This window comes from Amblyomma maculatum, unplaced genomic scaffold (genome assembly GCF_055883805.1).
Source record: "Amblyomma maculatum isolate TAMU_Amacu unplaced genomic scaffold, ASM5588380v1 scaffold_23, whole genome shotgun sequence".
Taxonomy (NCBI): Eukaryota; Metazoa; Arthropoda; class Arachnida; order Ixodida; family Ixodidae; genus Amblyomma; species Amblyomma maculatum.
This window is the reverse complement of record NW_028146748.1, coordinates 2,275,578-2,294,492: the sequence shown is the minus strand read 5'-3', so window position 1 is coordinate 2,294,492 and position 18,915 is coordinate 2,275,578. Positions and strand designations below refer to the sequence as shown.

General features: G+C 46.0%; 1 protein-coding gene, 1 non-coding gene and 2 pseudogenes across 2 annotated transcripts; all 4 read left to right on the top strand.

Annotated features, from left to right (window-relative positions):
* Positions 1-1,664: 1,664 nt before the first annotated feature.
* On the top strand, positions 1,665-14,198 carry LOC146171131 (uncharacterized). The gene is made up of 6 exons (XM_084586541.1): positions 1,665-2,040; positions 2,558-3,696; positions 9,407-9,504; positions 10,955-11,162; positions 11,283-11,369; positions 12,045-14,198. The coding sequence occupies exons 1-6, from the start codon at positions 1,665-1,667 to the stop codon at positions 14,196-14,198; spliced, it is 4,062 nt and encodes a 1,353-aa protein (XP_084442667.1).
* LOC146171133 (U2 spliceosomal RNA) lies at positions 5,809-5,997 on the top strand. The gene has a single exon (XR_014702906.1). It is a non-coding gene; the product is annotated as a U2 spliceosomal RNA (small nuclear RNA).
* On the top strand, positions 8,799-8,969 carry LOC146171132 (U2 spliceosomal RNA; annotated as a pseudogene).
* Positions 14,199-14,366: 168 nt separating the features above from the next.
* LOC146171130 (U2 spliceosomal RNA) lies at positions 14,367-14,539 on the top strand (annotated as a pseudogene).
* Positions 14,540-18,915: the final 4,376 nt, after the last annotated feature.

The following is an 18,915-nucleotide window of genomic DNA, read 5'->3' as shown; positions in this document are numbered from 1 at the left end:
CATACATTTTTGATGGGATCGAACTGCAGTTCCTTGTCAATTTATTGCTTCTCGGCCTTTTGGCTAAGATCAAAAGCCTCGAGGCTGAGAAGGAAGTCATTTTACCTGGTTGGAGGGGTCGTGCTGCCCGGCTAGGGTGACACCCCCCTCCGTTCCCGTGGTATCAGCGGTCCTGCTGCCCTGGTGCCTGGCCTGCTGCCTGGCGTCCGGGGCTCCTGCGGCTGGTGGCCTGGTGTGCTGCCTCCTGGTTCGGCGGGGTCCTGCTGCTCGTCGTCGTGCCCTGGTGCCTGGCCTGCTGCCTGGTGTCCTGGGCCCCTCCACCTGGCGGAACCCCCCCTCCTGAGGTCCTGCGGCCTGCAGTCCTTGGCCGGGTTTCCTGCCTGGCGCCCTGGTCCTGCGGTGATGGACCATCCACCTCCAAGCACTCGGCCCTCAAAGGCCCAGTGCTTCACCTTCCAGTTGCCGGAGCCAGCTCCGGCAGACGACATCATTGATGCCCTCGAGGGTGTCGTCGGTGTCGGGGGGCTGCAGTACTTGCAGCACCTCGGCGGAACTAAGTTCCTGGCTGCTGTTTCCTCAATGGCACAAGCCACCAAAGTTGTTGCCGCGGGCACTGTGCTCGTCGGCAGTCATCATGTGCCGCTGGTGCAGCTTGCTGCTCCAGTGGTTTTTGTTACTGTTTTTAGGCTGCCGCCTTGTGTCAGCGACGATGCCCTGACTGCAGCATTGACACCGTATGGAAAGGTGCGAGCCATCACGGAGCCCGGCTTCAAAGGGAAAAGCCATGTACGAAATGGGTGCCGCCTCGTTAAACTAGACATGGTACGAGCCCCACCGAATTTTCTCTCTGTCGCGGGTTATCGAGTTATGCTCGAATACCGTGGCATGAAGAGGGTATGCTCGCGGTGCGGAGGGGAAGGCCACATGGGTGCTGCCTGCCAAGCAACCAAGTGCGGACGCTGCTCAGCATATGGACACAGCACGGAGACTTGTAATACTGGTTGCAAGCGCTGTAGTGGGGCACATGCCACATCGGATTGTGTCCTGCCACGTACCTATGCTACGGCTGTAGCAGCGGCTGCTGCTGCGCACCGTGAAGGGCCAAGCGGTGCTGCGGTGTCTCTGCAGGAACCATCGGACGGTGGCCACGAGTCCCGAGACTTCGAACCTGACGACGATAGAGCCTCGACGATCACCATTGCTGCGGATGAGCAAGGAGCCGCCGCCAACCTGGAGTCCGATGACGAGGAAGGGTCCCGCTTACCGGAGCTTCCATCCTTGGAGGAAGCTTTGTTTGAGCAGGATCTTACCGCTGCACAACGGACACCATCTAAGACCTCCAGGGAATTGTCCGAGTTCTTAACAGAAGACTCTCCGCTGCACACACCTATCAAATTGCAGGTGGAACCAGGGAGAGCCAGGAGTGAAGAACGGCCTGTTCCTGGTTCATTGGCAGCTGCGATGCCCCAGCGACCAAATAGTGGGGACTCTTCGCTGCGGCCAATGCGGAAGACGTCCTGTGCAGACGAGGACCTGGTAAAGCGGACCCTTTCTTCGGACAGCGGATCGGGCCCGTGCGGTTCGGCGCCGAAGAAAAAGCCCAAGAAGGGGAATGGCAACGAGGCAGACAAAATGGACACCAGGCCGCCAGAGAACTAAGCACCATGGCGCCAGTGGAAGAGCGACAGGGCCGTAACGGTCCACATCCCTTCTCTTTGACCTTCAGTGGTCCTGGCGTCCACTCCAAGGCGCCATCAAGGGATCACCACCCTGGCCCGTCGACTCGGGCGGTACGGTGGACGAACGATGGACAGTGTACTGGTTGGGACTGTGTTGGCACGCGAGTGACTGTGTGTTTTTTCCGCAGCCGAGTGTGCCGACTGGATCCCCTTGCAGCCCAGCCATTGGCACCGATTGGCATCGTCGTCCTGCCGCCGCGGGGCCGCCAGCCGAGACGTCTCATGGACCAGGGAGCCCTCCCGTCTCAGTGCCACTTCTGCGATGCTGCGCCCTCATGGACGCGACCCGCCGCACCGTGCTGTGAGTCTGTCTGTATTGTTTGTTCTATAGTTTCTTAGTTTGTTTTGTTATTTGAGTTCATTCCATTTATTTCTCATGGCTGCTTTTAAGTTTGTTACCTTTAACGTTAGAGGGTTTCGCAACCCGGACAAGCAGCGCGAGATTATTCATTTTGCGCGACTACACAAAATTGATGTCTTATTTTTGCAAGAGTGCAATTTACGCACTCCATCCGATGTATTATTTTTTCGTTCCCGCTTTCATGTTGATGCCTTTTTTTCGCTAACAGACTCACGGTGCTGTGGTGTAGGGGTTATTTTCGTATCTCCCGCGTTTCGCAATGGAGCTCATTGCACGTACGGTCCTGACGGGCGGGTTATTGCAGTGGATTTGTTCTTAGAAGGGCGGAAGACTCGTTTCGTGAACGTGTATGCTCCAGTTACAAGGGCACTCACCAATGACTTCTTCAAATCCATTGCGCCCTTCTTTCTAGATTCCACCCCTCATGTTTTGTTGGGAGATTTTAACTGTGTCCTAGATTCGGAGCGAGACCTTAGAGGACCAGGGCAGGGCTCATCCTGCTACCACGCAAAAGAGCTACGGAAACTCGTGCGCCAGGTCCACCTCTCGGATGCGTGGGTGGTGCTACATGGAGATGAATTTATGGCCACTCGCACGAGCAGACGTAGCTCTAGCCGTATAGATAGAGTCTATGTCCCTCCCTGCTTGATACCCCTCCTGGTCTCCTGCGAGGTGCTAAATCTCCCACAAGATATGGCAAAGATGAGTGATCATGTACCTGTCATGGCCACATTGAGATGTTCAGCAGGCCGCCCGACGCGCCCGAATCTGTGGCGTATGGACGCATCGTTAATGCTGGATGGCAAGAGCATCAGCGACATTCGGGCGGAGGTGTCGAACTCTATTGCTGACATGACCCAGCTGTCACCCGAGGGGTGGGACAACCTCAAGACCGAATGGCGGGCAATTCTCGTCCGGGCAGGAAAGAAGAAAAGTGCACGGCGTACCGCTGCGCTGAACGATGTACTAAGAAGGATGAAGATAATTCAAAGTGCCGACGAGTTATCGTTCGCCATGCGAGACTACCTGGATATCTTGAGGATCAGATATCACCGCATCCTGCAAGATGGGTACCAGGATACACAAAGCAGGGATGCGCCGCCCACAGCCGAGTGCACGGCGGATTTGATGCACAGTCGAAGCACGCGCAGGCACGATGGCCGGACAGAGCGGGTGGAGAGTGTGGACATGGGCGAGGGCACAATGTCGGAGGATCCGGCTGTGATCGCGCAAGTCTTTCGGGAACACTTTAAAGTGCGATTTACGTCGGCCTCCCGAAACGAAGCTGACGGAGAGACAGATATTGCCTCCTTCTGTGACGACTTACCAGCTCTGCCCGAAGCCGAGGGTGCGGCACTTAGTGCCCCAGCGTCACGCACAGAAGTGTGGGAAGCCTTAAGAGACATGACACACTCATCCGCGCCCGGTCCGGACGGCATTATGGCGGCCTTCTACTGGCAATTCTTTGATGTTCTTGGCGGCCTGATAACTACCTTGGTCAACATGGTCATCAGGGATGGACGGAAACCTGCATCCTTCTCAGCAGGACGCATAATTTTGATCCCAAAAGAAGGAGCATCGCCGTCATCTCCAGAGGCATGGCGACCAATAACGTTATTAAATAGTGATTACAAGTTGGTTACTTCTCTGCTTGCCAAGCGCCTCCGGCATTTTTTGGCAGATTTAATCTGCCCCTATCAATCGTCGACGGTACCGGGACGCTCTGTATTCGCAGCGCTCACATTCACCCGGGACGTTTTCGCATATGCACAGGAGAAAAGAGTGAGCGGAGTGTTTGTTTCACTGGATCAGGCTAAGGCCTTCGACAGGGTCGAACACCCATATTTATATCAAGTTTTAAGGTCCTATGGGATCCCAGAAGAAGTCATAGGGATCATAAAGCTTCTGTATGAAGATGTGTCGTGTGACATGTTATTGAACGGGGAGTTGCTCCCCAATTTTGCGGTAACCCGAGGAGTGCGGCAGGGTTGCCCATTGTCTCCAGCACTGTTTGTCCTGTCACTGGACCCACTGCTGCGGCGCGTCGTCAGCGAGCGTCGCATCTGCGGCTTTCCGGGGATAGGACAAGACGAGGTGAAGATAATGGCGTACGCCGATGATATCTCCCTGTTTGTGCGTGATGGACAAAGCCTGCAGAGGTTCATGACAGTCTTTAGAGAATATGCATCGCTCTCGGGAGCAAAACTGAATGTAGGAAAAAGTCACGCTTTCCGCTTTGGCAGCTTCCAAGAGGCACTACCAGAACCGATCCCCTTGGTAGAAGCTGTTAGGGTACTGGGAGTACTCTTTCAGGAAGGAGGAGTATCCCCAGCTACTTGGACCCTGACTATCGACAAAGCCAGCAGGGTTTTCGCAAATGCTGCGCGGTTTGACTTGTCAACGGCCGCCAAAATTACGGTAATTAAGAACAGCGCGCTTGCCTTTGCGTTCTACGTGGCAAGAGTGGCAGTGATGCCAAGGCGCACGGCAGGGAGACTCTCCTCCCTAGTAGGCACTTTCCTCTGGGGAGGACAGACAGCCCTAGTGGCGCGACATCTTGTGCAACTTCCCCGTAGTAGAGGAGGCCTCGGTGTACCGTGCGTCCAAACGGTTGCGCGGACTATGCTGACCAAGCTTGTCGTCGGCCTTTTGGACCAAGCAGATTACCCAGGACGGCCCCTACTCTTGTACTGGCTAAGCACTGCGAGGAGGGCCTTCACCCCTCAAAGACATCTGGGGCCGCGTGCGGAAACACCGCACCCTTTCTACCAAGCGGCCGCCAGGTTCCAGGAAACACTTAATGTAGAGCTGCCAGAGGTAAACATAGAGGAAGTGCCGCCAACCGAGATAAGCGCCCTCATGGCGTGCGCTCGCCTCAGCGCAGAAGAGGCGGAGCGAACCGATCCTAGGAGATGGAGTACATGGGCAGCAAGCACAATGCCAGACCAAGTTAAGGACTTCGAGTGGCGACGGCGGTGGGGCGTACTCCCGACCCGGGATCGCCTCTATCGATGGGGGGTTGTCCCCAACAATCAGTGCCCGCAGTGCGGAGCTCCGGAGATTGGCGATCATTTCGCTTTTGAGTGTCGGGTGTCAAAGGTTATGTGGCACCTAGTACACCGTATGTTTTCGGTGCGGAGAAACCAACCGCGGGGTGCATTTGCGCGGCTAGTTGTGGCATGTACCCTTTTTGTCTTGTGGAAGCGCCGCTGCCTGGCGGAAGCACGCAGGCAGCCAGTACGAGCCATGTACCCGGCGTTGCAGAGCCTGCGCCTCCTGCTCTGGGAATACCTGTCAGAGCGGCTCGAACTAGACGGGGAGGCGCGGTTTCTGCAGCGCTGGCACACACGGTTCTTTGTTGTGAGAGCAAATGGGCTAACGATGCCGACATTGTTGTATTGATGACCAAATGTAGTGTGCGTTGGATCATAACATGTATGCATGTACATCCCCCCCTTTTTTTTCCCTTTCCCCCCCTTTAGTGCATTGGGATGGAGAGATTTGAGTGGTTCTCCCATTATTATTGTATATCCCTTTTTGTACCAATTGATTGAAATTGTTTAAAGGGTAAGCAGACTCTGATACGAAGATAAGACTGTTAATGTAAAGCGACTTACAACATCTGTATTGTATCAGCACATTATTCTGCATCCTTTAAATATAAGTGTATGTATTTATGGGTGCACATTGTCAATGTATCGTGCTTTATCAGTTTGGAAGTCAATAAACTTCTCTTTGTGTAGTATCTGTTCTTAACAGCTTAATATCTGTTACGGGTTCTAATTGTACCCATGATATTAAACTGATTTTTGTAGCGCGGCGGAGTGTTCGGGGCTTGCTCCAACTCCGCCACGGTCGACCCGGTACTGCACTACTTCCGGGACCGGCCCAGCATCTCCCCCCTTTGGGGGGAGAAGGCACAATTGAAAAAAAAACAGAAAAACTGCTTTGTTTTGTTCTAGAAATTTTTGGACTTTTTTTTTCCGACTTCTTTTTCCGACTTTTTTTTCCGACTTTTTTTTTTCGACTTTTTTTTCCGACTTTTTTTTCCGACTTTTTTTTTCCGACTTTTCTTTTCCGACTTTTTTTTCCGACTTTTTTTTCCGACTTTTTTTTCCGACTTTTTTTTCCGACTTTTTTTCCGACTTTTACTGTTATGTGGTTGGTTTTACAGAGTGTAGTAATTATTTACGCAACTGTAAATAATTATTAATAATTGTTTATGTAGCCAATGTGGTTGGTTTTACAGAGTGTGGTAATAATTAGTAAGTATACTATGCAACTATAAATAATTAGTAATAATTGTTTATCTAGCCAATGTGGTTGGTTTTACAGTGTGGTAATAATTAGTAATTATATTTTCGCAACTGTAAATAATTAGTAATAATAGTTTACCTAGCCATTGTGGTTGGTTTTGCAGAGTGTGGAAGTAATTGGTAATTATATTTACGCAAATGTAAATAATTAGTATTAAAAGTTTACCTAGCCATTGTGGTTGGTTTTACAGTGTGGTAATAATTAGTAATTATATTTACGCAACTGTAAATAATTAGTAATAATTGTTTACCTAACAATTGTGGTTGGTTTTACAGAGTGTGGTTATAATTAGTAATTATATTCACGCAACTGTCAATAATTAGTAATAATTGTTTACCTAGCCAATGTGGTTGGTTTTAAAGAGTGTAGTAATTATTTACGCAACTGTAAATAATTATTAATAATTGTTTATGTAGCCAATGTGGTTGGTTTTACAGAGTGTGGTAATAATTAGTAAGTACACTATGCAACTATAAATAATTAGTAATAATTGTTTATCTAGCCAATGTGGTTGGTTTTACAGTGTGGTAATAATTAGTAATTATATTATCGCAACTGTAAATAATTAGTAATAATAGTTTACCTAGCCATTGTGGTTGGTTTTGCAGAGTGTGGAAGTAATTGGTAATTATATTTACGCAAATGTAAATAATTATTATTAAAAGTTTACCTAGCCATTGTGGTTGGTTTTACAGTGTGGTAATAATTAGTAATTATATTTACGCAACTGTAAATAATTAGTAATAATTGTTTACCTAGCCAATGTGGTTGGTTTTACAGAGTGTAGTAATTATTTACGCAACTGTAAATAATTATTAATAATTGTTTATGTAGCCAATGTGGTTGGTTTTACAGAGTGTGGTAATAATTAGTAAGTATACTATGCAACTATAAATAATTAGTAATAATTGTTTATCTAGCCAATGTGGTTGGTTTTACAGTGTGGTAATAATTAGTAATTATATTTTCGCAACTGTAAATAATTAGTAATAGTTTACCTAGCCATTGTGGTTGGTTTTGCAGAGTGTGGAAGTAATTGGTAATTATATTTACGCAAATGTAAATAATTAGTATTAAATGTTTACCTAGCCATTGTGGTTGGTTTTACAGTGTGGTAATAATTAGTAATTATATTTACGCAACTGTAAATAATTAGTAATAATTGTTTACCTAGCCAATGTGGTTGGTTTTACAGAGTGTAGTAATTATTTACGCAACTGTAAATAATTATTAATAATTGTTTATGTAGCCAATGTGGTTGGTTTTACAGAGTGTGGTAATAATTAGTAAGTATACTATGCAACTATAAATAATTAGTAATAATTGTTTATCTAGCCAATGTGGTTGGTTTTACAGTGTGGTAATAATTAGTAATTATATTTTCGCAACTGTAAATAATTAGTAATAGTTTACCTAGCCATTGTGGTTGGTTTTGCAGAGTGTGGAAGTAATTGGTAATTATATTTACGCAAATGTAAATAATTAGTATTAAAAGTTTACCTAGCCATTGTGGTTGGTTTTACAGTGTGGTAATAATTAGTAATTATATTTACGCAACTGTAAATAAATAGTAATAATTGTTTACCTAGCCAATGTGGTTGGTTTTACAGAGTGTAGTAATTATTTACACAACTGTAAATAATTATTAATAATTGTTTATCTAGCCAATGTGGTTGGTTTTACAGAGTGTGGTAATAATTAGTAAGTATACTATGCAACTATAAATAATTAGTAATAATTGTTTATCTAGCCAATGTGGTTGGTTTTACAGTGTGGTAATAATTAGTAATTATATTTACGTAACTGTAAATAATTAGTAATAATTGTTTACCTAGCCAATGTGGTTGGTTTTACAGAGTGTAGTAATTATTTACGCAACTGTAAATAATTATTAATAATTGTTTATGTAGCCAATGTGGTTGGTTTTACAGAGTGTGGTAATAATTAGTAAGTATACTATGCAACTATAAATAATTAGTAATAATTGTTTATCTAGCCAATGTGGTTGGTTTTACAGTGTGGTAATAATTAGTAATTATATTTTCGCAACTGTAAATAATTAGTAATAATTGTTTACCTAGCCAATATTGAGTAATTAGTGCAATAACCAGGACATAGCATATAAATAAATATTTACTTATTTATTTCCTTTTTAATTAGTAACTGCTCATTGATTGACATATGGACATATAAGCTATGCATTTGCACATACTGTGGTGTTGCTCTGTGATTGGTCGACACCTCCACGACGTCTTCCCTTCGCGACCAATAAGTGCTGTGGCAAAAATGTGACACTTTTGCTAACGACAACTATGAGGCAATAAAGGCTTTTGCCTTAATAGCAGTAGGTATCTGCAATAAAGCATTGCTTGCAAATGTACAAAACATTTCTGGAAAACACTGTTTTAACAGCTTGATATCAGTTGCCAGTTGTAATTTGTAACCCTGACATTATACTATTTTTTGTAATGTGGCAGAGCATTCTGGGCTTGCTGTACCTCTGCCACGGGTCTACCCGGTACTGCACTACTTCCGGGACTAGCTAAGCGACTCACGGTTTTTGGGGGAGGACAATCACAACTCAAAGATGAGGCCAACTAACTTTTTTCATTCGAGCTCACTGCTATCCATGTGCCTAACACAGCAATCCTCTCAATGCCTGTCTTATTGCATTGTTGGGCGCCTCGTGCATGCAGTGACACCTTGGGTTACTTTTTCCGCGTGTCATTGCATGTGAGTCTATTATTTGAGGCAATAAAGAATGGTTTGATTAAGAATCCCCTTCAAGGGATGTGTCGAGATTTGGTAAACCATAGCTCAAGTGCTACAAACAAAAAACGGTGGACCGACGCTGTTTCTGCAACAACCGATAAGTGGCACCACTTGGGCATACATTTTTGATGGGATCGAACTGCAGTTCCTTGTCAATTTATCGCTTCTCGGCCTTTTGGCTAAGATCAAAGTGTAGTAGCTGATCCTGTACCCCCAGCTGTTCCTGGACCCCCTGCTGACCCTGGACCCCTGGACTCGTGGCCATCCGGACCTGCTGCTCTTGGAACCCCTGCTGTCCCTGGATTCCCGGTTGCTGTGAGGGCTTGGTGAGAGCTCTCTTTTTTTTACTAGTTCATTCATTGTTTCCTATCCTCATTGTTGGCAGTGTTTTTTTTTTTGCCCTTCAAGTGTTCTTTTTTCTTAATTTGGTAGGTTTTTTTCCTCCTTCTAGCTTTCCTTTTTTTTTTTTGCTTGATCTTTTAGCTCTCCATTCTGTTTGTGCTTACATTCTTTGCAATCGGTTTATTCATGTAGTGCTTTCTGCCCTTAAATTTTTTTTTCTTTTTCCGTCTTTGCTATTTTTTTTTTACTTTGCTGCGTGTGTTCAAATTCTTTGCCATCCTTGTTGGTTTGTTCATGTAGTATCTGCCGCTGTTTCTCGCCGCTTGTGCCTTTAATTTTTTTTTTATTACTATATGTTACATTGCCACCAGTTTTTTTTTTTCGTGTGAGCTTAGTGTGAATTCTTTGCCAGTGTTCCCTTTTATTTGAGTTGAGGTGCTGGGTTCCTGCATTGTGATTTCATTGACAAGAGCTGTTTTCCAGTCAAGTGTGGTGTTTCCCATGTTTTGCTCCCGTTAAACCTTTTTTTTTTTTTTTTTTTTTCTTTGAGCTTGGTGAGGGCTCTTTGCCGCGTTTGCCTGGTAATAGAGTGACGATTTTTATTAGTTGCTGCGTTGCTTCAGTACCAAGAGCTCTTTTTCACTTGTATTGTGTTGAGGGTGATTTGTGTGTAGTGTTTACTGGTGTTTCTCTCCTGTTCAGCTCCATCTTTTGCTTTGCTTTGCTACGAGCTTGGTGAGGGCTCTCATATTGTGTTTTCTTTTTTTTTCTTTTTTTTGGTGTTGAGCATTCTTTTTTTTTTTTTTCTGCGCGCGCGCTTTGGTTTTTCAGTCTCATTAATAGTGTATGTTAGTTGTTCTTTCTGGATAGTCTTTTTCCCCGTGGGAGCTGCAGCGCTGACCTCTTCTGCGGAAGGAAATCCATTATCGCAGTATGTCGCGCGGATACACCCCGCCATTTCTTCCAGACGACCGCCGCTGCTAGAAGTGATGTCATCGCCTCCGACAAGCAGCGCCTTCACCGCCAGCAGAAGCCGCATTCCAGTCCGATCGCCGTCTACCAGTCCAAGCCCGGCCAACAATGAAGAACCGCCACAGCCCGGATCGCAACCTCGCCGTGATGGGAACAGCCTTACGCTGTTCTTTCCGCTGGCGAGGACGTTCCGATGTACGGAAGAGGGATGCGCTACCGCGTACTCCCCGGTATTGTGGACGTCCAGGCGGCAGTCCCTGACTCGGCATCTTGAAAGTGAGCATGGGGTGCGCATAAGCCAGGTCACGCATTTTTGCACTCTCTGCCACAGAGAGGTCGGTCCTCGGCCAAAAGCGCATCCCTGTCTTACTGGAGAGAAGCTCGAGGTGGCCAGCACTGACTTGCACAGCCACAAGTGCGGTGATTGCCAGCTCTCTTTTCCATCGAAAAGAGGGCTGGAAAATCATCACATGTGGCACCGCAAACAGACTGCCATGCAGGGATTACCGCCTCGTCCCGTGCCACCGTTAGCGGCGACAAGAAGACTAAGACGGACACCATCACGGGATGCCAGACCACCGGATCTAGAGCCCCCACAAGAAGAGGACATCAGCCAAGACGCAAGGACACCACCAGCAACGCCTCAACAAGACACCAATGTGGAGGAAGCGGGCCAGGAAGAGCCACGAACGCTAACCCCCATCTCTCCTCCTCCAGAGAGCAGCACCACGAGAGCAGCAACACCAGCACTAATTTTTCCCACCTCCCCATCCCAGCAGGATGACCAGGGAATTCCCGTGCTTGCCAGCAGCACACCCAACAGCAGCAGGGAGATGGAGAATTCACAAGATTCTCCTTCCTTGCAGGTAGGCGACGGACAACAGGCTCACCTGTCAACAATCAGCGAGGAAAGCAATACATCGCAGCTTCAAGACGACGACGGCGGCGGGCACCATGACGCAACTGCCACCCAGGGAGCACTAACTGATTCTCTTTCTGATGAACTGGAGTGCGAGGGCATACTCGTCGACCACACCAGGCGCCTCCGGTGTTTGCTGCGTGAGCCTGCGTCTGCTGAGGGTTGGGATGGTTTTCTTTCCATCTTGGAGGAGGCCATCACCGAGGTTGGAAAGGCGGTAAAGCTGCCGAAGGCTCCGGCCGGAGGTAAGCCGCGCCGTCCGACCAACCCCGACAACGCTCAGCAGATCCAGTCTCTTTACCGCAGGAATCGCCGCCGAGCAGTACGCCTGATTGTGGACGGCGAGTCGCCTATGTGCACGGTTCCTTTACAGGATCTCGAGGACCACTTCACTGCAACGTGGGGCCCCAAGGAGGTGGACACCAGCCTTCTTCTCAACAAGGCCAAGAGCAGCGACCTCACGGAATTCCCTCTAGACAAGTTCACCGAAGAGGAGGTCCTGACGAAGCTGAGGAAATGTGAGAACACCGCGCCCGGCAACGACCGAATCACCTACCAGCACTGGAAGACGACAGACCCTGAAGCAGCCTTCCTGACAGCAGCATTCAACGCCTGCCTCAAGTTCAAGAGAGTGCCCCCAGCATGGAAGGAGTCCCGGACCATCCTCATCCACAAGAAGGGACCTGTGGAGGACGTCACGAACTGGCGCCCCATCGCACTCGGGTCGACGATTTCAAAGCTGTATGCTGGGTGTCTCGCCACTCGGCTGCAGCGATGGATCGCTGAACACGAGCTGCTCTCTCGTTGTCAAAAGGGGTTCCTGCCGCACGATGGTGTGTTTGAGCACAACTTCGTGCTGCAGGAGCGCCTCGACGCAGCGAGGGGTGGCGGTGGGGAGCTGTGCGTGGCGTTCCTTGACTTCAGCAACGCCTTTGGATCTGTCGCCCACAACGCCCTCATCGACGCACTACGTGGAGCAGGCGCCGGCAGCGACTTCTGTTCGATCGTCGCTGACCTCTACAGGGACAACACCACCACCATCGTAGGACAAGAAGGGTCAACACGGCCGATCGCTATTTCTGCAGGGATTCGACAGGGATGCCCACTGAGCGGGCTCTTGTTTAATTTTGTCATTGACCCTGTTTTGCGTGCTGTGCAGGGAGGCGAGAGGCAGCACAACATCCTGGCCTACGCCGATGACCTCACCCCCCTGGCCAATGACCCGGAGATGCTTCAAGCCCGCATTAATACTGTTGAATCCCTTTCTTCTAGGCTGGGATTACAGCTTAACCCAGCGAAGTGCCGCACTCTTCATCTGAGCGGCAAAACACCGGTTGGTACAAGACTGACCCCTTTCTTTATTGCAGGAGCTGAGATCCCAATTATCCAGGATTTTGAAAGCCAGACGTTCCTGGGCCGCCCTGTAGGGTTCAACGTCTTCCCGGACAGAGCTACTGTGGACCAGGCCATCAACACCGGCCGCCGCCTGCTTAGCTCAATGCTCGCCCCTTGGCAGAGATTGGACGCTGTGAAAACATTTGTATATCCAGCGCTCAATTTCTCCATGCGGTGCGGTGTGTTGGGCAAGTCAGAGTGGGCGCGCCTCGACGATGCACTGCGGCCACTAATCAAAAAATCCCTTTATCTTCCAGGAACCGCAGCCAATGAATACCTCTACGGCAGTGCAGCATCGGGCTCGGTCGGCATCCCCCTCGCAGCGGAGCTGAGCGACATCTGCCGCATTGACAATGCATTTAAGCTCCTCTCCTCTCTTGATCTAGAGGTGCGAGATCTAGCGCTGCATGCCGTTACTGCCATCATGACGAAGAGACTACGCCGACCAGCCACGGATGAGGACATCGCTGCCTACCTGACAGGGGAGACGGAGGGAGACTTCCGAGCTAGGGCAACGCAGCTTCAGTCTGTATGGACGGAGGCTCGCAAAGCTTCCCGGCGCCTGGCGGTCACGTGGGAGATGCAAGAGGGGGGCCCCAGCATCACTCGCGCCGACGTGACCGTCACGCAGAAGCAGCGCACGAAAGTGGTGAGGACACTTCGGAGCATCGCTATGCCCGCACGAGATCACAATCTCCACGAAAAGCCTAACCAGGGGAAAGTGATGGAGTGCGTAGCAGCCGACCATAGCAGTTCCCACTTCATGAGGACGGGGCGCTTCACTCGCTTCTGCGATTGGCGCTTCGTGCACCGTGCGAGGCTGAACCTGCTGCCCCTCAACGGAGCCAGGCCGTGGGATGTCGCTGCTGACCAGCGGTGTCGGAGATGCGGGCAAGACAAGGAATCCCTCCCGCATGTTCTCTGCCACTGCATGCGCCAGAGCGTCGCCTACACCAGCCGACACAACAGGATCGTCGACCGGCTGAAGACAGCCGCTGAGAAGCGATTCACCGTCACCCATGAGAACCGGCCCGTGGGTGACACGAACCTCCGCCCAGATCTTGTTCTGGCACGCGGGGAAACAGCGATTGTCATCGATGTCACATGTCCCTTTGACAATCGCAAAACCGCCTTCGATGCTGCACGGGAGAGTAAGATCGCCAAGTACGAACCCGTTCGCCAATACCTGCTCCGGAAATTCCAGCGGGTCAGCATCGAGGCAGTCGTTGTTGGGGCCCTGGGCTCCTGGGACCCCAACAATGACAAAGTGATGAGGCGCCTCTGTAGCAAACGCTACATGCGTCTCTTCAAGAAGCTGGCGGTGAGCGATACCATCGCAGCTTCTCGTGAAGTCTATGCTAAACACGTAGCTGCAAATTGAAGGGCTCGCACTTCGGTGGACTTCAGCAGCTCGAGTTAGAAAGACTTCCTACACGCACAACAATACACTCACCCCACACCAGGAATAAAACTTTACAGATGAGATTTCCCCTAAAAAGGAATGAACAACAACAGTAGGTGTCTGCAATAAAACTGCTAGGAAATGTACAAAACATTTCTGAAAAACACTCTGTTCTTAACAGCTTAATATCTGTTACGGGTTCTAATTGTACCCATGATATTAAACTGATTTTTGTAGCGCGGCGGAGTGTTCGGGGCTTGCTCCAACTCCGCCACGGGTCGACCCGGTACTGCACTACTTCCGGGACCAGCCCAGCATCTCCCCCTTTTGGGGGGAGAAGGCACAATTGAAAAAAAACAGAAAAACTGCTTTGTTTTATTCTAGAAATTTTTGGACTTTTTTTTTCCGACTTTTTGTTCCGACTTTTTTTTCCGACTTTTTTTTCCGACTTTTTTTTCCGACTTTTACTGTTATGTGGTTGGTTTTACAGAGTGTAGTAATTATTTACGCAACTGTAAATAATTATTAATAATTGTTTATGTAGCCAATATGGTTGGTTTTACAGAGTGTGGTAATAATTAGTAAGTATACTATGCAACTATAAATAATTAGTAATAAAAGTTTACCTAGCCATTGTGGTTGGTTTTACAGTGTGGTAATAATTAGTAATTATATTTACGCAACTGTAAATAATTAGTAATAATAGTTTACCTAGCAATTGTGGTTGGTTTTACAGAGTGTGGTTATAATTAGTAATTATATTCACGCAACTGTAAATAATTAGTAATAATTGTTTACCTAGCCAATGTGGTTGGTTTTACAGAGTGTAGTAATTATTTACGCAACTGTAAATAATTATTAATAATTGTTTATGTAGCCAATGTGGTTGGTTTTACAGAGTGTGGTAATAATTAGTAAGTATACTATGCAACTATAAATAATTAGTAATAATTGTTTATCTAGCCAATGTGGTTGGTTTTACAGTGTGGTAATAATTAGTAATTATATTTTCGCAACTGTAAATAATTAGTAATAATAGTTTACCTAGCCATTGTGGTTGGTTTTGCAGAGTGTGGAAGTAATTGGTAATTATATTTACGCAAATGTAAATAATTAGTATTAAAAGTTTACCTAGCCATTGTGGTTGGTTTTACAGTGTGGTAATAATTAGTAATTATATTTACGCAACTGTAAATAATTAGTAATAATTGTTTACCTAGCCAATGTGGTTGGTTTTACAGAGTGTAGTAATTATTTACGCAACTGTAAATAATTAATAATAATTGTTTATGTAGCCAATGTGGTTGGTTTTACAGAGTGTGGTAATAATTAGTAAGTATACTATGCAACTATAAATAATTAGTAATAATTGTTTATCTAGCCAATGTGGTTGGTTTTACAGTGTGGTAATAATTAGTAATTATATTTTCGCAACTGTAAATAATTAGTAATAGTTTACCTAGCCATTGTGGTTGGTTTTGCAGAGTGTGGAAGTAATTGGTAATTATATTTACGCAAATGTAAATAATTAGTATTAAAAGTTTACCTAGCCATTGTGGTTGGTTTTACAGTGTGGTAATAATTAGTAATTATATTTACGCAACTGTAAATAATTAGTAATAATTGTTTACCTAGCCAATGTGGTTGGTTTTACAGAGTGTAGTAATTATTTACGCAACTGTAAATAATTATTAATAATTGTTTATCTAGCCAATGTGGTTGGTTTTACAGAGTGTGGTAATAATTAGTAAGTATACTATGCAACTATAAATAATTAGTAATAATTGTTTATCTAGCCAATGTGGTTGGTTTTACAGTGTGGTAATAATTAGTAATTATATTTACGTAACTGTAAATAATTAGTAATAATTGTTTACCTAGCCAATGTGGTTGGTTTTACAGAGTGTAGTAATTATTTACGCAACTGTAAATAATTATTAATAATTGTTTATGTAGCCAATGTGGTTGGTTTTACAGAGTGTGGTAATAATTAGTAAGTATACTATGCAACTATAAATAATTAGTAATAATTGTTTATCTAGCCAATGTGGTTGGTTTTACAGTGTGGTAATAATTAGTAATTATATTTTCGCAACTGTAAATAATTAGTAATAATTGTTTACCTAGCCAATATTGAGTAATTAGTGCAATAACCAGGACATAGCATATAAATTATTATTTACCTATTTATTTCCTTTTTAATTAGTAACTGCTCATTGATTGACATATGGACATATAAGCTATGCATTTGCACATACTGTGGTGTTGCTCTGTGATTGGTCGACACCTCCACGATGTCTTCCCTTCGCGACCAATAAGTGCTGTGGCAAAAATGTGACACTTTTGCTAACGACAACTATGAGGCAATAAAGGCTTTTGCCTTAATAGCAGTAGGTATCTGCAGTAAAGCATTGCTTGCAAATGTACAAAACATTTCTGGTAAACACTGTTTTAACAGCTTGATATCAGTTGCCAGTTGTAATTTGTAACCCTGACATTATACTATTTTTTGTAATGCGGCAGAGCATTCTGGGCTTTGGTGTACCTCTGCCACGGGTCTACCCGGTACTGCACTACTTCCGGGACTAGCTAAGCGACTCACGGTTTTTGGGGGAGGACAATCACAACTCAAAGATGAGGCCAACTAACTTTTTTCATTCGAGCTCACTGCTATCCATGTGCCTAACACAGCAATCCTCTCAATGCCTGTCTTATTGCATTGTTGGGCGCCTCGTGCATGCAGTGACACCTTGGGTTACTTTTTCCGCGTGTCATTGCATGTGAGTCTATTATTTGAGGCAATAAAGAATGGTTTGATTAAGAATCCCCTTCAAGGGATGTGTCGAGATTTGGTAAACCATAGCTCAAGTGCTACAAACAAAAAACGGTGGACCGACGCTGTTTCTGCAACAACCGATAAGTGGCACCACTTGGGCATACATTTTTGATGGGATCGAACTGCAGTTCCTTGTCAATTTATCGCTTCTCGGCCTTTTGGCTAAGATCAAAGTGTAGAAACCAACCGCGGGGTGCATTCGCGCGGCTAGTTGTGGCATGTACCCTTTTTGTCTTGTGGAAGCGCCGCTGCCTGGCGGAAGCACGCAGGCAGCCAGTACGGGCCATGTACCCGGCGCTGCAGAGCCTGCGCCTCCTGCTCTGGGAATACCTGTCAGAGCGGCTCGAACTAGACGGGGAGGCGCGGTTTCTGCAGCGTTGGCACACACGGTTCTTTGTTGTGAGACCAAATGGGCTAACGATGCCGACATTGTTGTATTGATGATCACATGTAACGCGCGTTGGATCATAACATGTATGCATGTACATCCCCCCCCTTTTTTTCCCTTTCCCCTTCTAGTGCATTGGGATGGAGAGATTTGAGTGGTTCTCCCATTATTATTGTATATCCCTTTTTTGTACCAATTGATTGAAATTGTATAAAGGATAAGCAGACTCTGATACGAAGATAAGATGTTAATGTAAAGTGACTTACAACATCTGTATTGTATTGGCACATTATTCGGTATCCTTTACATATAAGTGTATGTATATTGTGGTTCACATTGTCAATGTATCGTGCTCTATCAGTTTGGAAGTCAATAAACTTTGTGTGTGTAGTATCGGCCTTTTGGCTAAGATCAAAGTGTAGTACGGCCTATTGGCTAAGATCAAAGTGTAGTAGTATCCTGGACCCCTGGACCCCCTGCTGTTCCTGGACCCCCTGCTGACCCTGGACCCCTGGACTCATGGACCATCCGGACCTGCTGTTCTTGGAACCCCTGCTGTCCCTGGATTCCCGGTTGCTGTGAGAGCTTGGTGAGAGCTCTCTTTTTTTTTTTTTACTAGTTCATTTAGTGTTTCCTATCCCCATTGTTGGCTTGTTTATGTAGTATCTGGCAGTGTTTTTTGTCCTTCAAGTGTTCTTTTTTCTTAATTTGCTAGTTTTTTTGTTTTTTTTTGTCCTTCTAGTTTTCCTTTTTTTTTTTTGCTTGTTCTTTAACCTCTCCGTTCTGTTTGTGCTCACATTCTTTGCAATCGGTTTATTCATGTAGTGCTTTCTGCCCTTAAACTTTTTTTTTCTTACGTCTTTGCTAGTTTTTTTTTTTTTACTTTTTTGTTTGTGTTCAAATTCTTTGCCATCCTTGTTGGTTTGTTCATGTAGTATCTGCCGCTGTTTCTCGCCGGTTGTGCCTTTAATTATTATTATTTTATTACTTTTTGTTGCATTGCCACCAGTTTTTTTTTTTTCTTTTCTTTTTTTTTTTTTGAGAGCTTAGTGCGAATTCTTTGCATGTGTGCCCTTTTATTTTAGTTGAGGTGCTGATTTATTGGGTTCCTGCAATGTGATTTCATTGACAAGAGCCGTTTTCCAGTCAAGTGTGGTGTTTCCCATGTTTCGCTCCCGTTAAACTTTTTTTTTTTTTTTTTTTTTTTTTTTTGAGCTTGGTGAGGGCTCTTTGCCGCGTTTGCCTGGTAATTGAGTGACGATTTTTATTAGTTGCTGCGTTGCTCTTTTTCACTTGTATTGTGTTGAGGGTGATTTGTGTGTGGTGTTTACTGGTGTTTCTCTCCTGTTCAGCTCCATCTTTTGTTTTGCTTTGCTACGAGCTTGGTGAGGGCTCTCATATTGTTTTCTTTTTTTTTTTTGGTGTTGAGCATTCTCTCTTTTTTTTTTTCTGCGCGCACTTTGGTTTTTCAG

Bases quoted from the DNA above. Each gene is read 5' to 3' on its own strand.
- LOC146171131 (XM_084586541.1), top strand. From the start codon at position 1,665: ATGGCGCCAGTGGAAGAGCGACAGGGCCGTAACGGTCCACATCCCTTC. The intron at 9,505-10,954 runs GTGAGGGCTTGG...TCCATCGAAAAG, and splicing joins TCCCTGGATTCCCGGTTGCT to AGGGCTGGAAAATCATCACA. The intron at 11,163-11,282 runs GTGGAGGAAGCG...CCATCCCAGCAG, and splicing joins CGCCTCAACAAGACACCAAT to GATGACCAGGGAATTCCCGT.